The sequence below is a fragment of the Coptis chinensis genome, chromosome 5 (genome assembly GCF_015680905.1).
Source record: "Coptis chinensis isolate HL-2020 chromosome 5, ASM1568090v1, whole genome shotgun sequence".
In the NCBI taxonomy this organism is placed as follows: Eukaryota; Viridiplantae; Streptophyta; class Magnoliopsida; order Ranunculales; family Ranunculaceae; genus Coptis; species Coptis chinensis.
The window spans coordinates 36,480,981-36,502,507 of NC_141460.1; the positions used below are offsets into that span (position 1 = coordinate 36,480,981).

Here is a 21,527-nt window from a genome sequence, read left to right on the forward strand (position 1 = left end):
CTTTGGCTAGATTCACGGCCTCAAGCTCTGATTGGAGGCGGACATAGGTGGCTTTTAAGCCATCAGGGCCGTGGCATTCCTTTTCCAAATCTTCCACCTTGGTCCGGGCACTGAATAGACCGCAGATCATATACGACATATCAAGACTCACCTGAGAGGAAAAGAGGTAGCAAATCAGAAAGGAAATGGGGGAGAGAAAGAGTAGAGGGCAGAGTCAAATACCTTCTCCCATTTCATATACAAGGAGGTTTGGTGCTGCTCGAAGGTTCCTCCGTCAGCGTAGGCCATGTCTTTCGGCAGATGGGAGTCATAGAAGAGAGAGGAAGCTACCGCGAGATTCTCAAGGGCAAAGTCTGTGACATTAACCTTGCGGGCCGCGCTAATAAAGGTCGGGGAGAACGTAGGGCAAAGATTACGCCGCAGGGGAGGGTCATCTTTTTCCGGACGACGGTGGGCTCAGCAGGAGCCTCTTGTTTAGCGGCCCGGGCAATAAGAGTCAGTTCGTCGGATGCAGTGGTTCTTGGCCGCTTGCTTGGCGGCCCATCAGTGGGGGCAACTACAGCAGTGGGAGAGACCTCCATTACTTCATCTTCGTCATCGCTTTCAAACAGCTTTACCTTGGAGAGGTCCATGTCTGTGGAGGGAGAGAGCAGAGGAGTGTATTGATCTTCCCAGGAAGCAATGGATTTGTAAGAAGGGAGGGGCTCTCGGTCGGCTGGAGGGAGAGGGTTGCTGTGTATAAGGGTAGTAGAGGAGGTGGAGGAGTCTCGGGTAGTGTGGTGACGGGAGCACTTCTTGGAAGGAGGCGATGCCCTAGGTTTCCTTTTCTTTTGGAGGAGGGAGACGATAAAAGGGCGCGACAAAGCCTGAGAAGTTGTGGAAGGCAGGCACTTCTAACAAGGGGGTACCAGTGGACGGGTGAAGATTTAGACAAGCGGCTTGGGCCAATCCAAGACCGCAGAGTCTTTTAAAGATAGGAGTGATGACCCCGGAGTATATGCGAGATTTGGAGTTGGGCCGCCAACCTGCGCAAGACAAAACCAGCAAAACCATTAGCGATGAAGGATTTATTGTAAAAATAGAAGGGAGGGGGGGCTGCAGCCAGACTCACCGCTAGATTGGAAAGCCAAGTGATTAAGGGTCAGTCCTATGGGAAGGTCAGCAGATAAGAAATTCCCCGAGACATACAGCGGGTAATGGTGCCACAATTTGTCAAACGTAGTGACATGGAAGACGAAGGATTTCCTTTTGGGGTGGACGCAAAAAGATTGGTACCCCACACTGACATCTTTTGTGCTGGTTTTTATGAAATAATTGGAGACTATATCGCGGCAGGAGATTTTGGGGTCCCCGAACCTATTATAGTAGTTCGAAGCATACATGACCCTCCAAAAATTCCCAATGCCTTGACAGGGAGGGATGTTGAAGTGGTTGCACACTTTGACATCTAATAGGGAGAGTGGGAGCTGCAGCCCTGCGACTATTTGACCGACGGTGACTATAAGAGACCCCGGACGGTGGGGAACCAAATGAGGGTAATGGGTGACAGATGACACGTGTTCTATAGATATGTCAGCGGGGACCCCATAGGCAGCCCTAATCGCCTTCAAATTAGGTATGTGACTTCGAGGAGGGGGCGGCAGAGGCTATATAAATCGGCCAGAAGTAGATGGGACCACAGTAGCAGTCACCGGAGGTGGGGAGGCCACCTCAGTGGATCGGGAAGAGGAGGAGTCTTCAGGGTCGGAGGCCGACATCGAAAAAGGAAGAGAAACCGTTTTAGAAAGAAAAGAAAATAGGGAAGTTTCGAACAGTTGCTAGGGGAAGAGACTAAGAGATTCAAAGACAAACACCAAAACTAAAGAAGAAAAAGGGAGTAACGAACCTGAACTAGAGTACCGGGGAATATGAGGCTGACCGGAGGGAGCACCAAGGGTTGAGCCAATCGGAATGCGTGGAGGGGAAGGGGAACTGTCAATGAGAAAGAAAAGAGGAGCAAATGGAAAAAACTGAAATGAAGAAAATGAGGGAGAAGAGAGGAGCAGGACTTTAAATAGTGCAGGGGCAAAACTGTAACTACCTAGGTGCGAAAACCAAAGGGACAGTAGATGAACCGACAAAGGAATGTCACGTGGATGTTCAGAACCCGAGGAGGGGCAGAATCGGTGCACGTGATGAGTGCCCTGCATTACACGCGAATATCGATGATAGGTCAAAAGATATGTCCAGATCAAAAAGAAAGGCGGGTTCTCGACCCCGGGCCTATTAGTAAAGGCTGCGGAATCGAGAAGGGGCATATGTAGTGGGAGGGTCTGCAACATCAAGGGTCAAGGGTAGAATGGGCCCGAGTCAATCCGTAATAGTAGGAGTCGGGGAGTAGCAGATCCCTTTGAAAGAAGGGCCCGACGCCAGATAACCAACAGACGCAGGAGTAGAATATCGTATCGTGGCATGTTAGTGTACGGTGACAACCCTACACGTGGAAGGCAGAGAAGCGATGGATGAAAGGATAGGTGGACAACTACGATGGGGAGAGGGGGGTATAAAAAGAACAGTGAGAGAGAAAAAAGGGGGATCATTCCAAGAGAGGCGAGACCTAGAGAAGAGGGTGAGAGTGAATGTAATAGTGAACAAGATACAACATTATCCATATTAGATTTTTCATTGGTGGGAATATTTTGGTCCTAAGCTTGATATTCTCCCCGATAACCTTTTAGATATATTTCTAAAATGGACATATTATCATCCTCAATTAAAGGGTGATGATAAGATGCCTATGGGTTTACCATCTTTAACCTTTTGCACCTTATATGGTATCCCATGGATTTTTAAGTGGGATTTTAAATGTGAATATAATCACCTTAAAATTCCAGTTCTCAAAAGGTAATTTTATTCAAGATGGTGGATTACTTTTCTAACAGAAGATGCCCTTATCAGTATTGAGAATGATTTGAAATCATGCATTGAACAAACTCCCAGAAATAGTCCTGCCGGAGATATAGATACAGGCTTTGTTGCACGGACGCTTACACTGACGCGGCGACTCGGTTATATCTCAAAAAAATAGGACGCGGATGCGGCAAAGGACGTGGAAATTAATTAATATTTATAATTTTATTTTATATAAATTAAACTTTAAAAACTAAATTAAATGTATCAATATTCATAAATTCAAAACTATTAAAGATAAATATCCACAAATTTAAGTTTAATATTTCCTAATCAAACATTAAAAACATGTCATAAGTCTTAACAAAACAAAAAAATGAAAAAATTGAGTTTTTTAATATTATTTTGATTTATTTTTAAATTTTTTAGGTCAAAATCCGCGTCCTGACCATGTTGACCGCGTCTTGACTGTGTCTTGACCCGCGTCCGATTTAGTTGACTGCGTCTTGACCATGTTAACTGCGTCCGACGTGCGTCCATGCCGCGTCCGCATCCGACACGGACACAACCTATTAGGAGGTGCATCCGTGCTTTAGAGGATATAGGGAACCCTTTTGATATGATAAAGAATCTTGTCATATTTCAGAATTCGAGTTTCTCAGAAAGTCAAATTAATAACTTATCTATTTTGATGTCTATCCTAATTTAAGTTTATCTTTATCGGATAGAAATCTATATGATTCTTTATCATTACAAATTCAGGCTAAAGGTTACAACTTTTTACCTGGATCTGAGGTGATTGCAATTACCTACATAATTCACTATAAGGTGTTACTGACTTTAACTCCTAATGCAAGGAATAAATCTACACCAGGAAAAACTGTGTTAATTAATACAAATCTTTTAACTTCTAGTGTAGCAACACCTAGGATGATTCCTTGGAGTGAAATTCAATTTCCTGATTCATGGACTTGCAGAAACGCTGTTCAACTTAACTACAGCCAATTATTAATAATGATTTAGATCAAATAATTCAATCTACTGAAGGTGAAGTTATATTAAACTTTAAGAAACCTTTTGTTAGTAGAAGTTTGTCTTCGAGATCCTCTTATAAGATCTCCATACCACAATCTCCTAGGAATTCAGTTTCTGGAGCTGAATATATATCTCAGTATAATCAATCTGTAGAAGAGATTCGTATCTCTAATCAACAAATACCACATGGTATTTATACACTGAAAGCTAGGGAATCTCCTACAGCTTCAGATATGGAATTTGTTTTATAATGGATTATACATCTACTGAAACAAATCAATTTTATAAATTAAAATATGAAGAGTTGAGTAAATATTTTACTCCTATAGAGTTGCAACCTATGGTTCAACCTTATAATGATTATTTTGATTGGTACCAGAAGAATCATACTACTCTTGCAAAATGGTTTTGCCTTGAGTATCTGAATCATGATATTCTTAATTCTAGAGTTAATCGTGCTACTCTACAAAAGGATATTAGTGATTATTTAAAATCAAAAGAACAGGTTAGACTTAATCAATTACATGAAAAGATTATTTCTCAACCAGTAATTTCTGAAGTCAAAAAGAATATTACTATTGAAAAATGTATCTTTACCCCTGTAAACAATTATAGGGTAAAACCTAGTTTACCTATTCCACAGGTTTATAATCATTTACCTGATAAGATTATTAAGTTACCAAATCAATCTGAGGTAAAAATAGATTTACTTACTATATCAGTAAAATCTAAGGTTCACAAGGATTTTGAACCTAGAGATAATTATATTGGTGTGTTAGAGTGTCATCAAAAGAATTGGAATACTTCTGATGATAAGGAGATTGCATCTAAAACGATGTATTCTATTAAACCACCTAAAGAGCATAACATATTGGTTAATAAGGCTGATAATAAATCTAAGACTTTTAAGAAATCAAAAGGTCTTAAGAGAAACAGCATTGGAAGAGACTCGGGCCTAAAGCCAAAGCTCTTCATTTTTGTCATAAATGTGATCAGCAAGGTCATAATATTGGTCAGTGTTCTACACTACCACAAGATTATCAAAATCTTTAAAAGATAAGAAAATTTAAGATTAATCCACAGGATAAGATTTATAATCGGAATTATCTTCAGAATTTTATAACTTTACAGAATCTTTGTTCTTATAATAATATGCGACTTATGAGACTTCCTAATACTCTTTATTTTGACGGTATTTTAGGAAATTCCCGTATTACTAATGTCCTTGATTTACAGTATGAGGTTAATAACCTTAAAACAAAAATACAAGAGTTAAAGATTAATAAAAAAATTTGTAACTAATTCTGGTTCCCAGCATAATAAGATATCTATGGATAACTTTGTTTTCCAAAGATGGAATGTTCTTATTACTTTGGTTACTAAGAATGAGTACACTCTTGCTAATCATATTGCTCTTATTGATTGTTTAGCAGATTTAAATTGTATTCAAGAAGGTTTAATACCTACTAAATATTTTGAGAAATCTACTCAAAACCTTTCTACTGCTAGTGGTACCCCTATGCTTATTGCATACAAGTTAATAGATGTATTCATCTGTAAAGAAGGTCATTGTTTATCTTCTACTTTCCTTCTGGTTAAAGATCTTTTTCTGCATATTATTTTAGGAAATCCTTTTCTTAATTCTATTATGCCTATTACCAAAATTAATGAGAAAGGTATTTATTAAACTGTTGCTAATCAGAAAGTTATTTTTTAATTTATAACTTCTCCTGTACAGAAATAGATTCAAGTATTTAATAATAATTTAATTGCTAAAGAGAATCAATTAAACTTTCTCAAAGAAGAAATAACTTCTTTGAAATTACAACAAAGACTTAACACTAAGGAGTTTCAAGTTCAAATTGAACAGATAAAGAATCAATTTATCTCTGAAGTCTGTAGTGATGTCCCCAATGCTTTTTGGGAAAGAAAGAAACATATTGTCTCTTTACTCTATGAATCAAGCTTTAATGAAAAGTTTATTCCAACTAAGGCTAGACCTAGTCAGATGAAATCAGATTATTTTGCATTATGCCAAAAGGAGATCCAGAGTCTTCTGGATAAGAAATTGATTACTCCAAGTAAGTCTCCTTGGAGTTGTATAGCTTTTTATGTTAATAAAGCTGCTGAGAAGGAGAGAGGAGTTCCAAGATTAGTTATTAATTTCAAACCCCTCAATGATGCGTTACAATGGATTAGATATCCTATTCCTAACAAGAAAGATCTATTAGATCGCTTATCTACAGTAATTATTTTCTCTAAGTTTGACCTTAAGTCAGGATATTGGCAAGTCCAAATTTCTCCTAAAGATAGGTATAAAACTGCTTTTACTGTACCCTTTGGACATTATGTATGGACTGTAATGCCCTTTGGATTAAAAAATGCTCTGTCAGAATTTTAGAATATTATGAATGATATTTGCAATCCTTATTCGGATTTTTCTATTGTTTATATTGATGATATTCTGATTTATTATAAATGTTTAGAACAACATATTAAACATCTAAAGATATTTAAAGATCTTATTAAAAGAAATGGTTTAGTAGTATCGGCACCTAAAATGAATTTGTTTAATAAGATATTTTAGGTGCCGATACTACTAAACTATTTCTTTTTGAATAAATCAGAATATCATTCAATATAAACATTAGAAAAATCTGAATAAGGATTGCAAATATCATTCATAATATTCTGAAATTCTGACAGAGCATTTTTTAATCCAAAGGTCATTACAATCCAATTATAATGTCCAAAGGGTACATTAAAAGCAGTTTTATACCTATCTTCAGGAACAATTTGGACTTGCCAATATCTTGACTTAACGTCAAACTAAGAGAAAATAATTGTTATAGATAAGTGATCTAATAGATCTTTCTTGTTAGGAATAGGATATCTAATCTAATCCATTGTAACACATTATTGAGGGGTTTTCAATTAATAACTAATCTCAGAACTCTTCTCTCCTTCTCAGTAGCTTTATTAACATAAAAAGTTGTACAACTCTAATAAGACTTACTCGGATTAATCAATTTCTTATCCATAAGACTCTGGATCTCCTTTTGGCATAATGCCAAATAATCTGATTTTAACTAACTAGGTCTAGCCTTAGTTGGAATAAACTTTTCATTAAAACTTGATTCATAGGGTAAAGAGAAAATATGTTTCTTTCTTTCTCAAAAAGAATTGGGGACGTCACTACAGACTTCAAAGATAAACTGATTCTTTATCTGTTCATTTTGAACCTGAAACTCCTTAGTGCTGTCTTTGTTGTAATTTTAAAGAAGTTATTTCTTCTTTGAGAAAGTTTAATTGATTCTCTTTAGCAATTAAATTATTATTTATTACTTGAATCTGCTTCTGTACAGGAGAAGTTATAAATTCAAAAATAACTTTCTGATTAGCAACAGTTGGAATAAATACCTTTCTCATTAATTTTAGTAATAGGCATAATAGAATTAAGAAAAGGATTTCCTAAAATAATGTGCCGAGAAAGATCTTTAACCATAAAGAAAGTAGAAGATAAACAATGACCTTCTTTACAGATGAATACATATGTTAACTTGTATGCAATATGCATAGGGGCACCACTAGCAGTAGAAAGGCTTTGAGTAGATTTCTCAAAATATTTAGTAGGTATTAACCCTTCTTGAATACAATTTAAATCCGCTCCACTATCAATAAGAGCAATATGATTTGCAAGAGTGTACTCATTCTTAATAACCAAAGTAATAAGAACATTCCATCTTTGGAAAACAAAGTTATCCAGAGATATCTTATTACGCTAGGAACCAGAATTAGTTACAAGATTTTTATTAATCTTTAACTCTTGTATTTCTATTTTAAGGTTATTAACCTCATATTGTAAATCAGGGACATTAGTAATACGAGAATTACCTAAAATACCATCAAAATAAAGAGTATTAGGAAGTCTCATAAGTCTCATATTATTATAAGAACAAAGATTCTGTAAACTCATAAAGTTCTGAAGATAATTAAGATTATAAATTTTATCCTGTGGATTAATCCTAAATTTTCTTATCTTCAAAAGATTTTGATAATCTTGTGGTAGTGTAAAACACTGACCAGTATTATGACCTTGTTGATCGCATTTATGAAAAACGAAGAGCTTTGGCTTTAGGCCTGAGTCTCTTCTAATGTTGTTTCTCTTTAAGACTTTTTGATTTCTTAAAAGTCTTAGATTTATTATCAGCCTTATTAACCAATATGTTATGCTCTTTAGGTGGTTTAATAGAATTCACCATTTTAGATGCAATCTCCTTATCATCAGAAGTATTCCAATTCTTTTGATGACACTCTAACACACCAATATAATTATCTATAGGTTCAAAATCCTTGTGAACCTTAGATTTTACTGATAGAGTAGGTAAATCTATTTTTACCTCAGATTGATTTGGTAACTTAATAATCTTATAAGGTAAATGATTATTAACCTTAGGAATAGGTAAACTAGGTTTTACCCTATAATTGTTTACAGGGGTAAAGGTACATTTTTCAATAGTAATATTCTTTTTGACTTCAGAAATTACTGGTTGAGAAATAATTTTTTCATGTAATTGATTAAGTCTAACCTATTCTTTTGATTTTAAATAATCACTAATATCCTTTTGTAGAGTAGCACGATTAACTCTAAATTTAATAATATCATGATTCAGATACATACTCAAGGCAAAACTATTTTGCAAGAGTAGTATGATTCTTCTGGTACCAATCAAAATAATCATTATAAGGTTAAACCATAGGTTGCAACTCTATAGGAGTAAAATATTTACTCAACTCGTCATATTTTAATTTATAAATTAAATTGATTTGTTTCAATAGATGTATAATCCATTATAAAACAAATTCCATCTCTGAAGCTGTAGGAGATTCCCTAGCTTTCAGTGTATAAATACCATGTGGTATTTGTTGATTAGAGATACGAATCTCTTCTACAGATTGGTTATAGTATTATACTGAGATATAGATTCAGCTTTGGAAACTGAATGCCTAGAAGATTGTGGTATGGAGATCTTATAAGAGGATCTCGAAAACAAACTTCTACTAACAAAAGGTTTCTTAAAGTTTAATATAACTTCACCTTCAGTAGATTAAATTATTTGATTGATCTAGATCATTATTAATGATTGGCTGTGGTTGAATAGCGTTTCTGCAAGTCCATGAATCTGGAAATTAAATTTCACTCCAAGGAATCATCCTAGGTGTTGCTACACTAGAAGTTAAAAGATTTGTATCAATTAACACATTTTTTTTCCTGGTGTAGATTTATTCCTTGCATTAGGAGTTAAAGTCTGTAACACCTTATAGTAAATTCTGTAGGTAATTCCAATCACCTCAGATCCAAGTAAAAAGTTGTAACATTTAGCCTGAATTTGTAATGATAAAGAATCATATAGATTTCTATCCGATAAAAATAAACTTAAATTAGGATGGACATCAAAATAGACTGGTCCATTACAAAGACTAGTCTCTACTGCTCCCATAAGAGATGGTAAATAGTCGAGACACCTAGCATCTTTAAGGGTGGCTTGAATACAAGCATTCATACCCAAAAGGGTCAAAGATCTAAATGCAACCTGTATTAATCCTACATGAAGAAATTTATAATTTTTCATATAAGGATATAAATCCCGGGGACTTAAAAGACGCAAATTATTACTCATGGAATGTAAACTAATAGTTTGTTCCATAGTCTTTACAGAAATTTTACTGGTCAATTTCTCAATCCAGTTACTATATCTATATATGGTTTGGGGATCCATATTAGGAATCGTCCATTTGTTCATTTTATCCTGCGTGTCGAGATCATACTCGATTATTTATGTGTTCTTTATTGAACTCAAATCATGGGTGTTGAGGTGTTAGTGCAAAAACAGGTAGAATATAATGAATTAAAATCATACCAAACAGTATTAAAACTATTCATGATGTAATCAAGGCAAAACCATTTATATATATTCCGCATTAATCAAGTGTTTTACCTTATCTCTCTTTTTCTTTAGTATCAGAAATAATTATATATATATATATATATATATAAAAGATCACTACATAAGATTGATTAGTTATATTGGTTAATAAAAAAAACAATTCAAACACAACAAAATTTTAGTGTTGAGAAAAACATATAATAAGCTTTGTGCATTAGACTTAGGATGATTTTTGATTGCTGCATGGAATTACATGGGTTATTTTATCGATTCCAATATAGTTAAATTTGTATTAAACAAAAGTCTTTAAATATATAAGGTCATGCAATAGAATATTAGGCGATTAAACACAATCTCCTAATTGAAGAAACCCCATATGTCATTCCTTATGGTTGTTATACTTCTCTAAATTCAATGTGGCCTCTTTACATGTCCAATATTAGCTAGATCATAGATTAATTTGAAAGTAAGAGATGCGATCTCAAGTTTCAACATAAGATGGCTAGTAAATGGAGCTCCTATTTGATCTCTCAATATGTCTCTAACTCATACGTGTCGGAGAGGATTGAGTATTTCATGTGTCGGAGAGCAAAAAAGCTAACCTATGTGTGACACAAACTAATAGCAGCTCATAATATACTACTAGATTAGGCTTTTTAGAAGCTTAACTCCATCTCGATCTTGAGAGAGGTGTTATTAAGAAAAGATAAAATATGCAAAAATATCCATCATTGTACGAACGCTTTCCGTATTCTCTTTGAAAAAATAAAAAAACAATGAATGTATTACATGCATAAGAGAATTAGTACATAATAAAGTGCTGAAACCTTACAGAAGCAAGGCAAAATTGTCAGAAATTGAGGTGTATATCATTCTGCATGTAGGATATGGACATATATGGTATAATCTCAAAACCAACCGATATTGCATTAGTACACCTGCAGCAACAAATGATTATCAGAGGCAATATGTAAATTGTTCGTCATAGTTATGAGCTAAGTGCTTGATGAAATGTGAAAAAACTCTAAAGAGAGCCAAAACTGTCAATCTAAATGTGGTATATGGACATGGTTCATCGGCCAGAAGAAACAAATATGCAGTGAGAACATTATATAAAGTAAGAGATTACTAAGACACATGCAGGTAGTACATACCAGGATAGATGCAGGCTACAGGCTTCGATCATATGGGCATCTGCAATATGATCAAAGACATTAGGAATTTTAGATATACATTTAACTAACCAATATTGATTCATATTCACATATGAGGCCATGTGTATTTCAAAGTATTCCATTTCTATTCGGATTGGATATCCAATTAAGGAGAATAATAATAATCTTACTAATATCTAACAAAGGGAAGTACCTGAATGCTGGGAAACTTGATTATTGTCTGGCACAGACTCACCATGGAACTCAAATTGGCCTGCTTCCTCAACATTGACGTGGTCTATCTCCTGTGAATGCATTTTATCATGTTTGAAAGATCAGCACCAATGTTTCTTCGACGCCGATAGTAAGCACATCTTTGTTCACGATTTCATTCTCATTCGAGGGCTTCTTGTTCATCAGTCATTTGTCGCCGTCGAGCTTGTTGACAAAGACGGTCGCGTTCTCTGCGTAAGGAAAGTTGTTCCTCACTCATGTGCTGGTAGTGATTTCTTTGCCTCTATTGCTGTTGTTCTCATTTTCGAGTGTCGACACGGTAGTTTGAATGGGAAGAGTTATCCATCTTGAACAGCTTCAAATAACATAAATAACATGGCCGGTCAAGAGAACATCTTAAAAAATCATATAATTGTGTTACAAAAAATTATAATATCAAAAAGAAAGAAAGAGCGTGCTCTAGAAAGCTACTAAAAGGCAACAAAGAAAGCTAAATGATGCAAACCTTAAGTCTTCATAATTTCCAATTTAGATCAGAAAGTAAAGTGCATACATGTGATCTAAACAATGAACAAAGTGTAAATTGTTAACACCTACGTTTCAATTTGCATTGATTGATGTTAAGGAAAACATAACAACTCCAAACTATTAATAATTAAACATTGCACTATCATATTGATTAGAGCAAAAAATATATAGAAAACCATGGATTAGTATGACCCACGACAATGTAAAAAATTAACTACAAAGAAATGAAAGAGGGTGATCTAGAAAGCTACAAAAAGGCATGAAAGAAAGTAAAATGATGCCAACCTTAAAATCCTTGCACCAACAAAAGGAGCAGCTTGCGATAACACCAATTATTTTAGCAAGACAGCACGCAAGATGCTGCCAACACCTTGCACCAAAAAAAAAAAAGGAATAGCTTGCGATAGCATTAATTTTCCAGCAAGATAGCATTGGAAAAGTCGAGAACTGCTCAGAAATTTCTCATTTGATGCCTAAACCGACTCAATTCTTTAGCATTATATATATATATATCTGTGTGTGTGTGTGTGTGTAAACTCTAATTAGACAATTATATGAATGTTAATGGTAATATAACTAATCAAATATAGAATGTTGTGAACCTTGATTGTCATTTGGGATGGACTCTATATGGGATTGAAGTTGGCTTGATCCTTTATTATTGGCATGCATAAATAAATAATTAAGTTAATGCCAGAGGTAATAACATAGAACCGATTATAGTAAATTCCAAACAGTCAATTACCTTAATGTTGTGAAACCCGATTGTCATCTCAGATGTATCCTCTTCGGGATTGTACTTGGTTCGGTCCTTCAACATTGGTAGCGTTTTCTTGTGGTCTATCATGAATCGAAATCGGTCACCAGTTACAGCATTCCTTCGACGTCTATAGTATTCACGTCTCCGTTCTAGTTCAATAGATCATTGTTCATTAGTCATCCGCTGTCTTCTCTCTCGCTGACGTAGATGTTCGCGTTCTCTATGCCTGGAAAGTTGTTCCTCGGTCATGTTTTGGCGCCGATTTCTCTTTCTCTCTTGTTGGCGCTCTCGACGACTATGGATTGCATTGTCATTAAGTCCTAATGAGCTCTCTTGGGCAAAGTTATCCATATCGAGTGCAACTGAATTATATGGTTGCCAAAAGAACACACACGACTTGATCATTAAATACAAACACCAACATCACAAAAATAAGTAAATATGAACAAAACTAAAATAGTAAATCATAACATTTCGTAAAGGCTGGGAGATGGTCTATAAAAAGCGGTTGAAATAGAATAGTAGTGCTTTATTCGTTAGGATAACAATTACATACCTTCTTTGCCCTCTTACAGTACCAACCCCCGAACCAACAGCCTTCACACGAAGTAAGACCGCCCTTATCCCTTTCCTTTCTTCATTCAGCCTCCTTCCTTCTTTGCTTTGTTCCAATAGAGTCTAAGGCAAAGCTAAAGTGGTTCGTATGCCTACTTTACCTACTTAGTGAAAGGGAACGTGCATAGTTTCGTTTTCGGGTTTATAGATTGGATTCAGTGACATAATCAAAAGGAAGGACATCCAATGAGGGAAAGCTTGAACAGATAATCAATATGAACATAGCCCCACAAAAAACTATAGCTATATGTCGAAGTATCGAGATTGAAGAAATCAATTATTATTCATGTACGTGTGAATAGTAGCGGTCAAAGATGGTGAACAGTATCCAAAGTCAGAGACGAACAATGAGAAATTGCAAGAGAGGTGAATAGTGAGAAATTCCATGAGAGGAATATTCGAGAAATCTGGAGATATTACCTACAGATGGGAAAGACTAAAATACCCTCACAATAGGCAGTGAAATTACCAAAATATCCAGGGGACGTACACCAAAACTACTGTTCCTCTACCCCATATTTTTATTTCTATAAAGTAAGAGCATTCCCAATGCAAACCACTATTATTCACCTCCACGTAGGCACTATCTCCCCTCTTTTCCACCGTTTTGGTGAAAAGCAAGGTGAAACTGCCCAATGCAAAGATGAAAAATAGTCTCGGATGGGATGTTGGATTCTGTTTGGAGGCTTTTTGATCGAGACGGAATATAACATCCCGTCTGGTATTTTATAATGAGACGGAATGAAACATCTCGTATGGTGAGTCTAATATCAACAGACGCGAAACAACTGTTAGGACTCCGAACGGGATGTTTGATTCCGTTTGGAAAAAAAGAAATATAGCGAGACGGGATGTTGGATTCTGTCTGATGAGTTTTGTAATCCAGACGGAATCCAACATCCCGTCCGAAGTTCACAACTCAGCCACTTTCTCGGTTGAAGGTTTCACCCTCGTTTTGACTTGGGAAAATAGTCACAACCATATTTACCTTTGCATTGGACAAGATGTTTAAGCAGGCGTTTGAATTTGTCTGAGACTTTGTGAAAACAAGATGTTTAAGCAAGTTCAAGTCGAGTCAGACTCTATGAGAGCTATCCAAACTATTAACAAGCTTGAAAAACCTCCCTGGTTTTGTGAGGATTTGGTCCAGGCCATTCATAAGATTAAGGAGGCGTTTGAACTTGTGTCTTTCTCCCACGTATTCAGGGAATGCAACAGGGCAGCTGACTACCTGGCGGGCCTTTGTGAGACAAAATGGAATTTTTGTAATTTCTTAACTCCTCCATTAAATTATCAGTTGACTGTAATAGTGGAGGAAGACGCTTCTAGGAAGATGAATGTTAGATTATAGTTTTTATTGGTAATACATGTGAGGGTCTGCCTAACCCTAGCTTAATTTTGGAAAAAAATGATTTGAACCATAAAGAGGTGAATATTGTCACATTCCTGCATTTGGAATGCTCTAAATATAAGAGCATCTTTAGGAGTAATATTAACCTAGCATCAAACACCAAATTTTCAACAATTTGGTGTTTTTTCAACTTCAGGAGAGTCACATGTTGATGAAAACACCAAACCAAACACCAAATAGGCTAATATTTGGTTCCAAGTTTGGTGCTGTATCAAATCACTCACGCGATTTTGGCAAAATCGCGTGGGCTTAGACTTCTAATTGGGCTTATATGGCGCGGTTTTGTGAAAACCACGCCAGAGATTGGGAAAAAAAAAAAAAAAAAAAAAAAAAAAAAAAATTATGTACGATACATGGCGCGGTTTTCTTAAAACCGCGTGGGCTTGGGCCTGTCAGTTGGGCTTTAGTGGTGCGGTTTTGGAAAAACCGCGTGAGCTATATGGCGCGGTTTATACAAAACTGCGTAGTTTGATGTCGAAAATTTGATGTTGCTCCTAAAGTTGATTGGTGTTTTTTTGGTAAAAAATTTTGGTGTTTTTTTTGGTAGCTCTCCTACTCTAAGTAGATCTGTTTAAGTTGGGGCACGACCCATTACTGGTCGTAATTCTGTTTGGTCGTGAAAGCCTCGACGCTCGAGATTTGAACACGTGTATAGTTTGTTCTCAATCGCGAACACACTTGAAAACAAAGCCTAAAACCCTCGCCACTCTTCTTCACTCACCCCAAAAAAAAAAAAAAAAAATGATTCGAACAAAACTAAACCCATTGATTTCCTCAACCCTAAGTTCCCAATTCCTCCAAAAATGTTCAGTAAGTGGAACAGCAAAAGGGAAAGGGAAAGTAAAAGATGGAGCAGGACCACTGAAAAGGTCAGTAGTCCCAAAGAAAAAAGGAGGAGGAGGAGGAGGAGCAGCTAAAACCCAGTCACCAACTGAAGGCGGAGGACGTGTCGACAAAATGGTTGACTCCTGTCTAACCGCATCAACCCCAATCCGTTACTTAACACCAAAACAAAAATCACGAGAAGCTGAACGAGAAAAACTAGGTCTCATCTCAAAAGGTCGTCAACGAGAATTAGACGAGATGAAATTAAAGAAAAATGGGAAAGAAGAAGATAAGGCTATTATGGGTACACCTGGATTAGATTTAATTTCATTAGGGTTAGTTGATGCTGAAAAGATTCCTAAATATGAATTAACTGTTGAAGATGGGAGACGCCTTGCTAAAGAGTATAGTAGAGTTTTAATGAGACAGCATAGGAAGAGAAGAGCGGCCGAAACGAATTTATTGAAGTTGAAGAAAGAAGCTATCCAGGCATTACCTGATAATTTGAAAGTTGCCGCTTTAATACCGGATTTAACTCCGTTTCCTGTTAATCGGTATATGGCCACTTTGACTCCGCCTATTGATGGGTATAGTGAGAGTATTAATGCGGCTACGAATAAGAAGACTGCCAAGAAGCTCAGATGAGAAGGTTTTAGGTTTGGGTCTTTGTTTACTTTTTTTTTTTTTTTTTACTACTGTTTGTTTTGGAATGGGCTTAATTTTATTTCAAATAACTTTACATTTTGCATGTTGAATTTATCCCGTTACGGTGGAAGACTTGTTTATTGACAATTTGTGTGCTTCTGTAGCTTACAAGTCTCATAATTTTGTTAATCACTACTTCACTTGTTTTTTTCTTGAAATGAGAGAATATGGTAGTTAGAACCAGTGGCGGAGCCAGGAAATTTCTCCAGGGGGGGCCTAGTGTAAAGTGCTAGGAGGAACTCATTTGAGGTAGTGACTGAATGACCTCCACTACATACTTCTCCAAAAATTCTTTTAATTTATTTTCGAGCGGGCCTTTGTTTTACTTTGTAAAAGTACTTGGGAAAGCAAGCCTTAGTCCACTATTTCCTGGCGTCGACAAGAAATGACAGCATCGAATGTATAAATAGAGTCACCCGGGCAAACCAAACCTTCTCCTAATGCCTAGTGCCTAAATAATAGTTTTTTTTCATTTTAAAATACTAGGTGGGCCTAAACAAGTACTACTAATTTAGTTTTTGTCCCAAGTTGAGGGGGGGCTACACCCTACCTGGCCTCTACATGGCTCCGCCACTGGTTAGAACTGTACTTGAGTGAAAAAAAAAACAGGGATGAAAAAAACCATCTTTGATGAATAGAAGTCCAGTTATTTGCATATGATGTTGCATGAAATTGTGCTATAAAACGAATATTCTAATAGCTTATAACTATTGAGTATTGGAGATTTCGGTGTTGGATAGCTCTCGAAGAATATGCTCTTGTTGATTTCGCAAATATCTTTTTTCGAATCTCCATTTTGTTGCTATTGTTTCGAGAGTGCTAGTTTTTCATTCCGTTGTTATTGTTGTTGTAAAAGTTAAAGTATATAAAGTATATGGGATTGTGTACTTGTGTATGTCTAGAAGAACTGTGTATACATCTGTTGTGGCGATTAGCACAAACAGACTGCACTAACCTAAGTTATCAGTCTGTGTGTAAGTGTAGAAATTTGTCTAGTCATTCAGGGGGAGATAGAGAGAGAGAGAGAGTGCGACAAGCCTTTGTGCATCATGTCTGGGGTGTAAGGACTGCTTCAGACTTTTCAGGATCATGTCTTGCGCAACAGATAATCAGTAAGGCTGTGAGTTCCTTGATTGCAGTAGGCTGGTCCACGAGGGTGACCAAGCCCAGAATGACCTTAGAGTTATGAGACGCTGGAAATAATTCCTTAATGCGAGCAAGCCTTGAGCTGCTTGGCAGATTGTGAGGGTGTGAGACATCTGCTGCTGGGTCTTTGTCTGCCTGTTCATAACACACTAATTATTTAATGGGTTTGATTGTGTTGAGATGATTCCTAGAGTCTGGTTTAGTGTTCTCTGTTTAGTTGAATCAATCTTTTGGACAGTCTTCTTTTGGCTGATTATCTCAAGTTATCTTCCATATCAATAAAAAGGTAGTCAAATAGTTGTTAAATATATTTATTTATTTGTTTGCATCATGCAGCTGTTTAGGGGGAGATTCTTAGTTCATGATGCATGTGGCATTTCATATTTCATCACATATCATCATCATTGAAGGGGAGACTGGTTGTGATCATCTTTCTTTCTTTTCGGTACGTTAATGCTTGTCGAGGAGTATTGGTTTGCTAGTGGATCAATGAGAATATTGATTAGACTGTTTTCAGGTTTTCTTGAGTGAAATTTCAGCATAGCTTATACCTGTTCAGTGTGAACTTAATTCTTTTTCACAGTTCACACACAGACACACTTGAGAGTTGAGGATGTTTCCTTCTTGACAAGGTTGTTTATAATGGTTCGGTGAGTGTGTATTTGGGTACTGATTGTGTGGTTTCGTACTGCAAGATTATTTCACAATTTTGACCATATTACCACATGTTTAGCCTTCACTGTCAAATTTCTTTGTGGTCTGTTTTATTCACATTTGGACATCTTCGGCGCTCTAGTGTTTCTGTTTATTGTGTTGTCTGTTCGTTAGGTGAATCAGCCTTAAGTTTCAGGTGCTTACATATCTCTAGCTTGGAAAGTTTGTTTCAGCAGCTGACATGTCCTTATGTTACAGATCCTTTAGCCAGGTTTAGTATCTATTTGGACATGTCTCAGTCTCCATAGTCGTAGATTGGACAAACTTGGTATTGCAAGTGTGTAGTCTGTTTTTCGTTTGTTTCAGTTATCCAATTCTTTACTTTCTGCAAAGTCAGAACCTGTTGACACATGGGCTGCTTTCTTGGTCGTTATTTGGGTTACTTGATACTCATTTTATTTGATATAAAATGGGTGCTAAGTTGTTTTAAATTTGATGATTTTATGGACTGGTTTGGAGAATGCATTCGCGTCGATAAGGCAGTGCCCAACCGACTCACCTAGGCCCAAGTCGTTTAAAAAATTGGTAGACCGACTAGGCGGGTCTAGGCGGACAGATTAGGCGGGCTAGGCTAGGCGGTCCAGGCAAGTTTTTTAAATGTCGAAAATTAAAGGCCTATATAGGCTTAAGATTTGAATGAGTTAAAAAGATTAAAGTCTAATGTAATGTAAATTATATGTCACAATAACAAAGAGTATGTTTTGATATAAAGTCAATATTTTTTAACTATTATGCATTTTTGTAATAAGTATCTTTATTTGTGTTTATTTTTTGAGTTATGGTAAATGATTTTCTTTAGTATAAGTGTGTATTACTATATATATTAAGAAAAAAAAACTGCCTAGCGCCTAGCTGTCTAGACATTGTTTAGAAGGCTAGGCGCTAGGTGTTCTCCCACCGCCCGACTACCACCTAGCGTGTTTTTTGGTTGGTTTGTTTCAGGCTCTCTCAGTGAGGGGGAGTCACCTATAGCTACTTCGTTGATTTGTTTATGGCTCTCTTAGTGAGGGGGAGTTCCTGATTCTTGTGAATTGACCATGCGTCCCTACATGGGTCACTCGGGGAGTTAAAATATACTGCTGGTTTTTTTTAAATTGCTTTGGATGCTTCATATTCTGTCCTCTCTTTTTGTGCGCTTCGTATGCTGTCAGAGTTGTAATGGTCGCTATTTTCTTTCCATGGCAAACACACCAAACTAACGGAAAAGGTGGACTGCCCATACTTTTCCTTTCCTTTCCTTTCCCTAGGTATCACAAGATTGTCGAAAACAATGTTATTGACTTCTTTAAATTTTCTTGATTTTAAGGCACCATTCTACTTCAAAACGTAATATTCTATTAACTTTCAATGAACTTTTAAGTAGCAAGAGTCTTTCACCCAATCTGATAAAAAAATCTTGAATCCGGTTTGAGTTCAAGAATGACTCTTTGATTGTTGTACTTTGTTGCTTCTTCACTTCAAATAATTGTATGGTGAACTAAACCTCGTAACGGTGATGGCAATGATGATGGTACAAGCATATAACAGGAATTTAGGCTTGGTTAGTACTATATGATGCAACAGGAGCTATGGACACAAATCACCACATTTTGACCGACTTGATGAAACCCAGAGACTTCACAACAGCAGGAGAATGAACAAGTACGTTTTCCACTTCCAGTCACCATCTGCCCACATCCAAAAGATTTGGTCATGTTATCATGTATAAATAACCAAAGGCACCAATTCCCTTGCACATCTTTACCAGAAATTCCGTTAGTCCACTCATACATGGATCATTCAAACTGAGCTACAGCAAAGCAAAGATGGGTTTAGGCCATTGTTTCTTCATTTTCATAGTACATCAGGATCTTTCAAGACATTTCCCATCTAGCTGCAACTCTGAAATGCACGGACTCCCCACCAATCTCATACGCATGGACTCCGAAACTCTTCATTTATTTCAGTCGCCATAGCCTCGTTTACCTTCCATCCACAACAAAGCCCACATATCAAAGCATTGGAATTCACTGTTATGGTGATTTCTCAGTTTCAAGTAATCAACTCCCTTGCAAGTTCAATGTAGATTCCAAAAAGGTATGGGGGCAGAAGAAGTGGAGAGATCTGGTCGTGACCTCCTTGATGTGACCGAATGTAATGGCTTATGTGCTCATAAGCTTTCCCAACAGCTCGTCTTTAACAACAGGTCATTAAAATTGTGTAAGCATAAAAAACGATACAAAGAAGACCTAATATTCAACAAAAAACAAAGAATAATAAACCGTGCAATAAACATTTTCCATTTTTCTTACTATATACAAAAGCACATAAGCCCCACCCCCAACCTGAAAACAGCTAGAAAGCATATTTTAAGTACCATTAACAGACAACATTATGCATCATTCGTACAAAACCTAAAAGGACAGTTCCGAACTTGTGAAGTTTTAATTTGAATCAATCACATGTGCATCAGATACAATAGTGATAGGAAAACTTGGAATAAGAAAAAAGAAAAAATGAAAATTGGATCTAATTAGAACAGAAGAATAACAAATAGAAAATGACACAGAAAAGTCAAAAGAGATGTAAATGAGTGAACGAATTATTTCAAAAGGTGAGCTCATATTGAAAGCTGAGTCAGAAAGACCATATGAATGACCCGTTGGAGCAATATGCAATATTTGCTTAATTGTGGAAATCAGGAAGTCCAAAAAATTCTGGGAATTGTATTATAGACCCCTTTGCCACAAACAATATAAGGAAGAGAGGTTTTATTTTTTTTTGGGGGATGACACAGATGTGTCACATTAAATTTATTCCTCTAGCAAGTTGAAGTATGCAATGACCCCGAACATGTAAGGCTTTGTTAACAAACACCCAAAGAACAAAGATATCTTTTCCACTTGAACATGGGCAGAGAGAAACAGGAAAGAGCTCCCAATGCCCCTTAGTAGAGAATCCCACTAAACCTCAAACAACAAAGATCAAACTATTCATAGAGATTGTGATTATGGCAAAATACTTTGAGAAGAATGCCAAAGACTTGTGAAGCAAGGCATTGCCATCAAATTTGCACCCCACTAGCCTAAACTAATTGTTGCTATGAGATTGCTAATGGTATGCACCTTTATCCTGGACCAACAATATTAAACTTATAAAGTACAAACAAATTATATAGCAGCACCCATGTCTCCACAATCCGGTGTCAAAGTTTTTAGTGCACTACCAAAGGATGTAGCTGGATTTTCAAAATTATTCGTTGATACTACGAGTTTATGTCTACAAAGACGGGGAAGCCCATTTTCCAGGTGTTTCTCACTTTCTATATGCCCTTGAACTGGCCTAGAAAGTAACAATAAGCTGGAATTAACTCCTCTGATATAGATATTCGAACACCCAGATGAAAAGCTCCCACTAACATGTAACGATGAATCTTGTTATGGCTCTCCAAACATTTCAAAGGCACATACAAACTAGAATCAAAACGGCATACACATCCACTGATAAACAGTTTTTTAGATTTCCACCCCCAGCAACTTTGCCAATTAGACTTCCACCCCAGTTCTTCCATTATTAGACTTCCA

General features: G+C 36.4%; 1 protein-coding gene across 1 annotated transcript; it reads left to right on the forward strand.

The window, feature by feature from the left end:
• The first annotated feature begins 15,247 nt into the window (after window positions 1–15,247).
• Window positions 15,248–16,207, forward strand: LOC147497416 (uncharacterized). Its single transcript, XM_086559959.1, has one exon. The coding sequence runs from the start codon at window positions 15,316–15,318 to the stop codon at window positions 16,042–16,044; it is 729 nt and encodes a 242-aa protein (XP_086416085.1). The 5' UTR covers window positions 15,248–15,315; the 3' UTR covers window positions 16,045–16,207.
• Window positions 16,208–21,527: the final 5,320 nt, after the last annotated feature.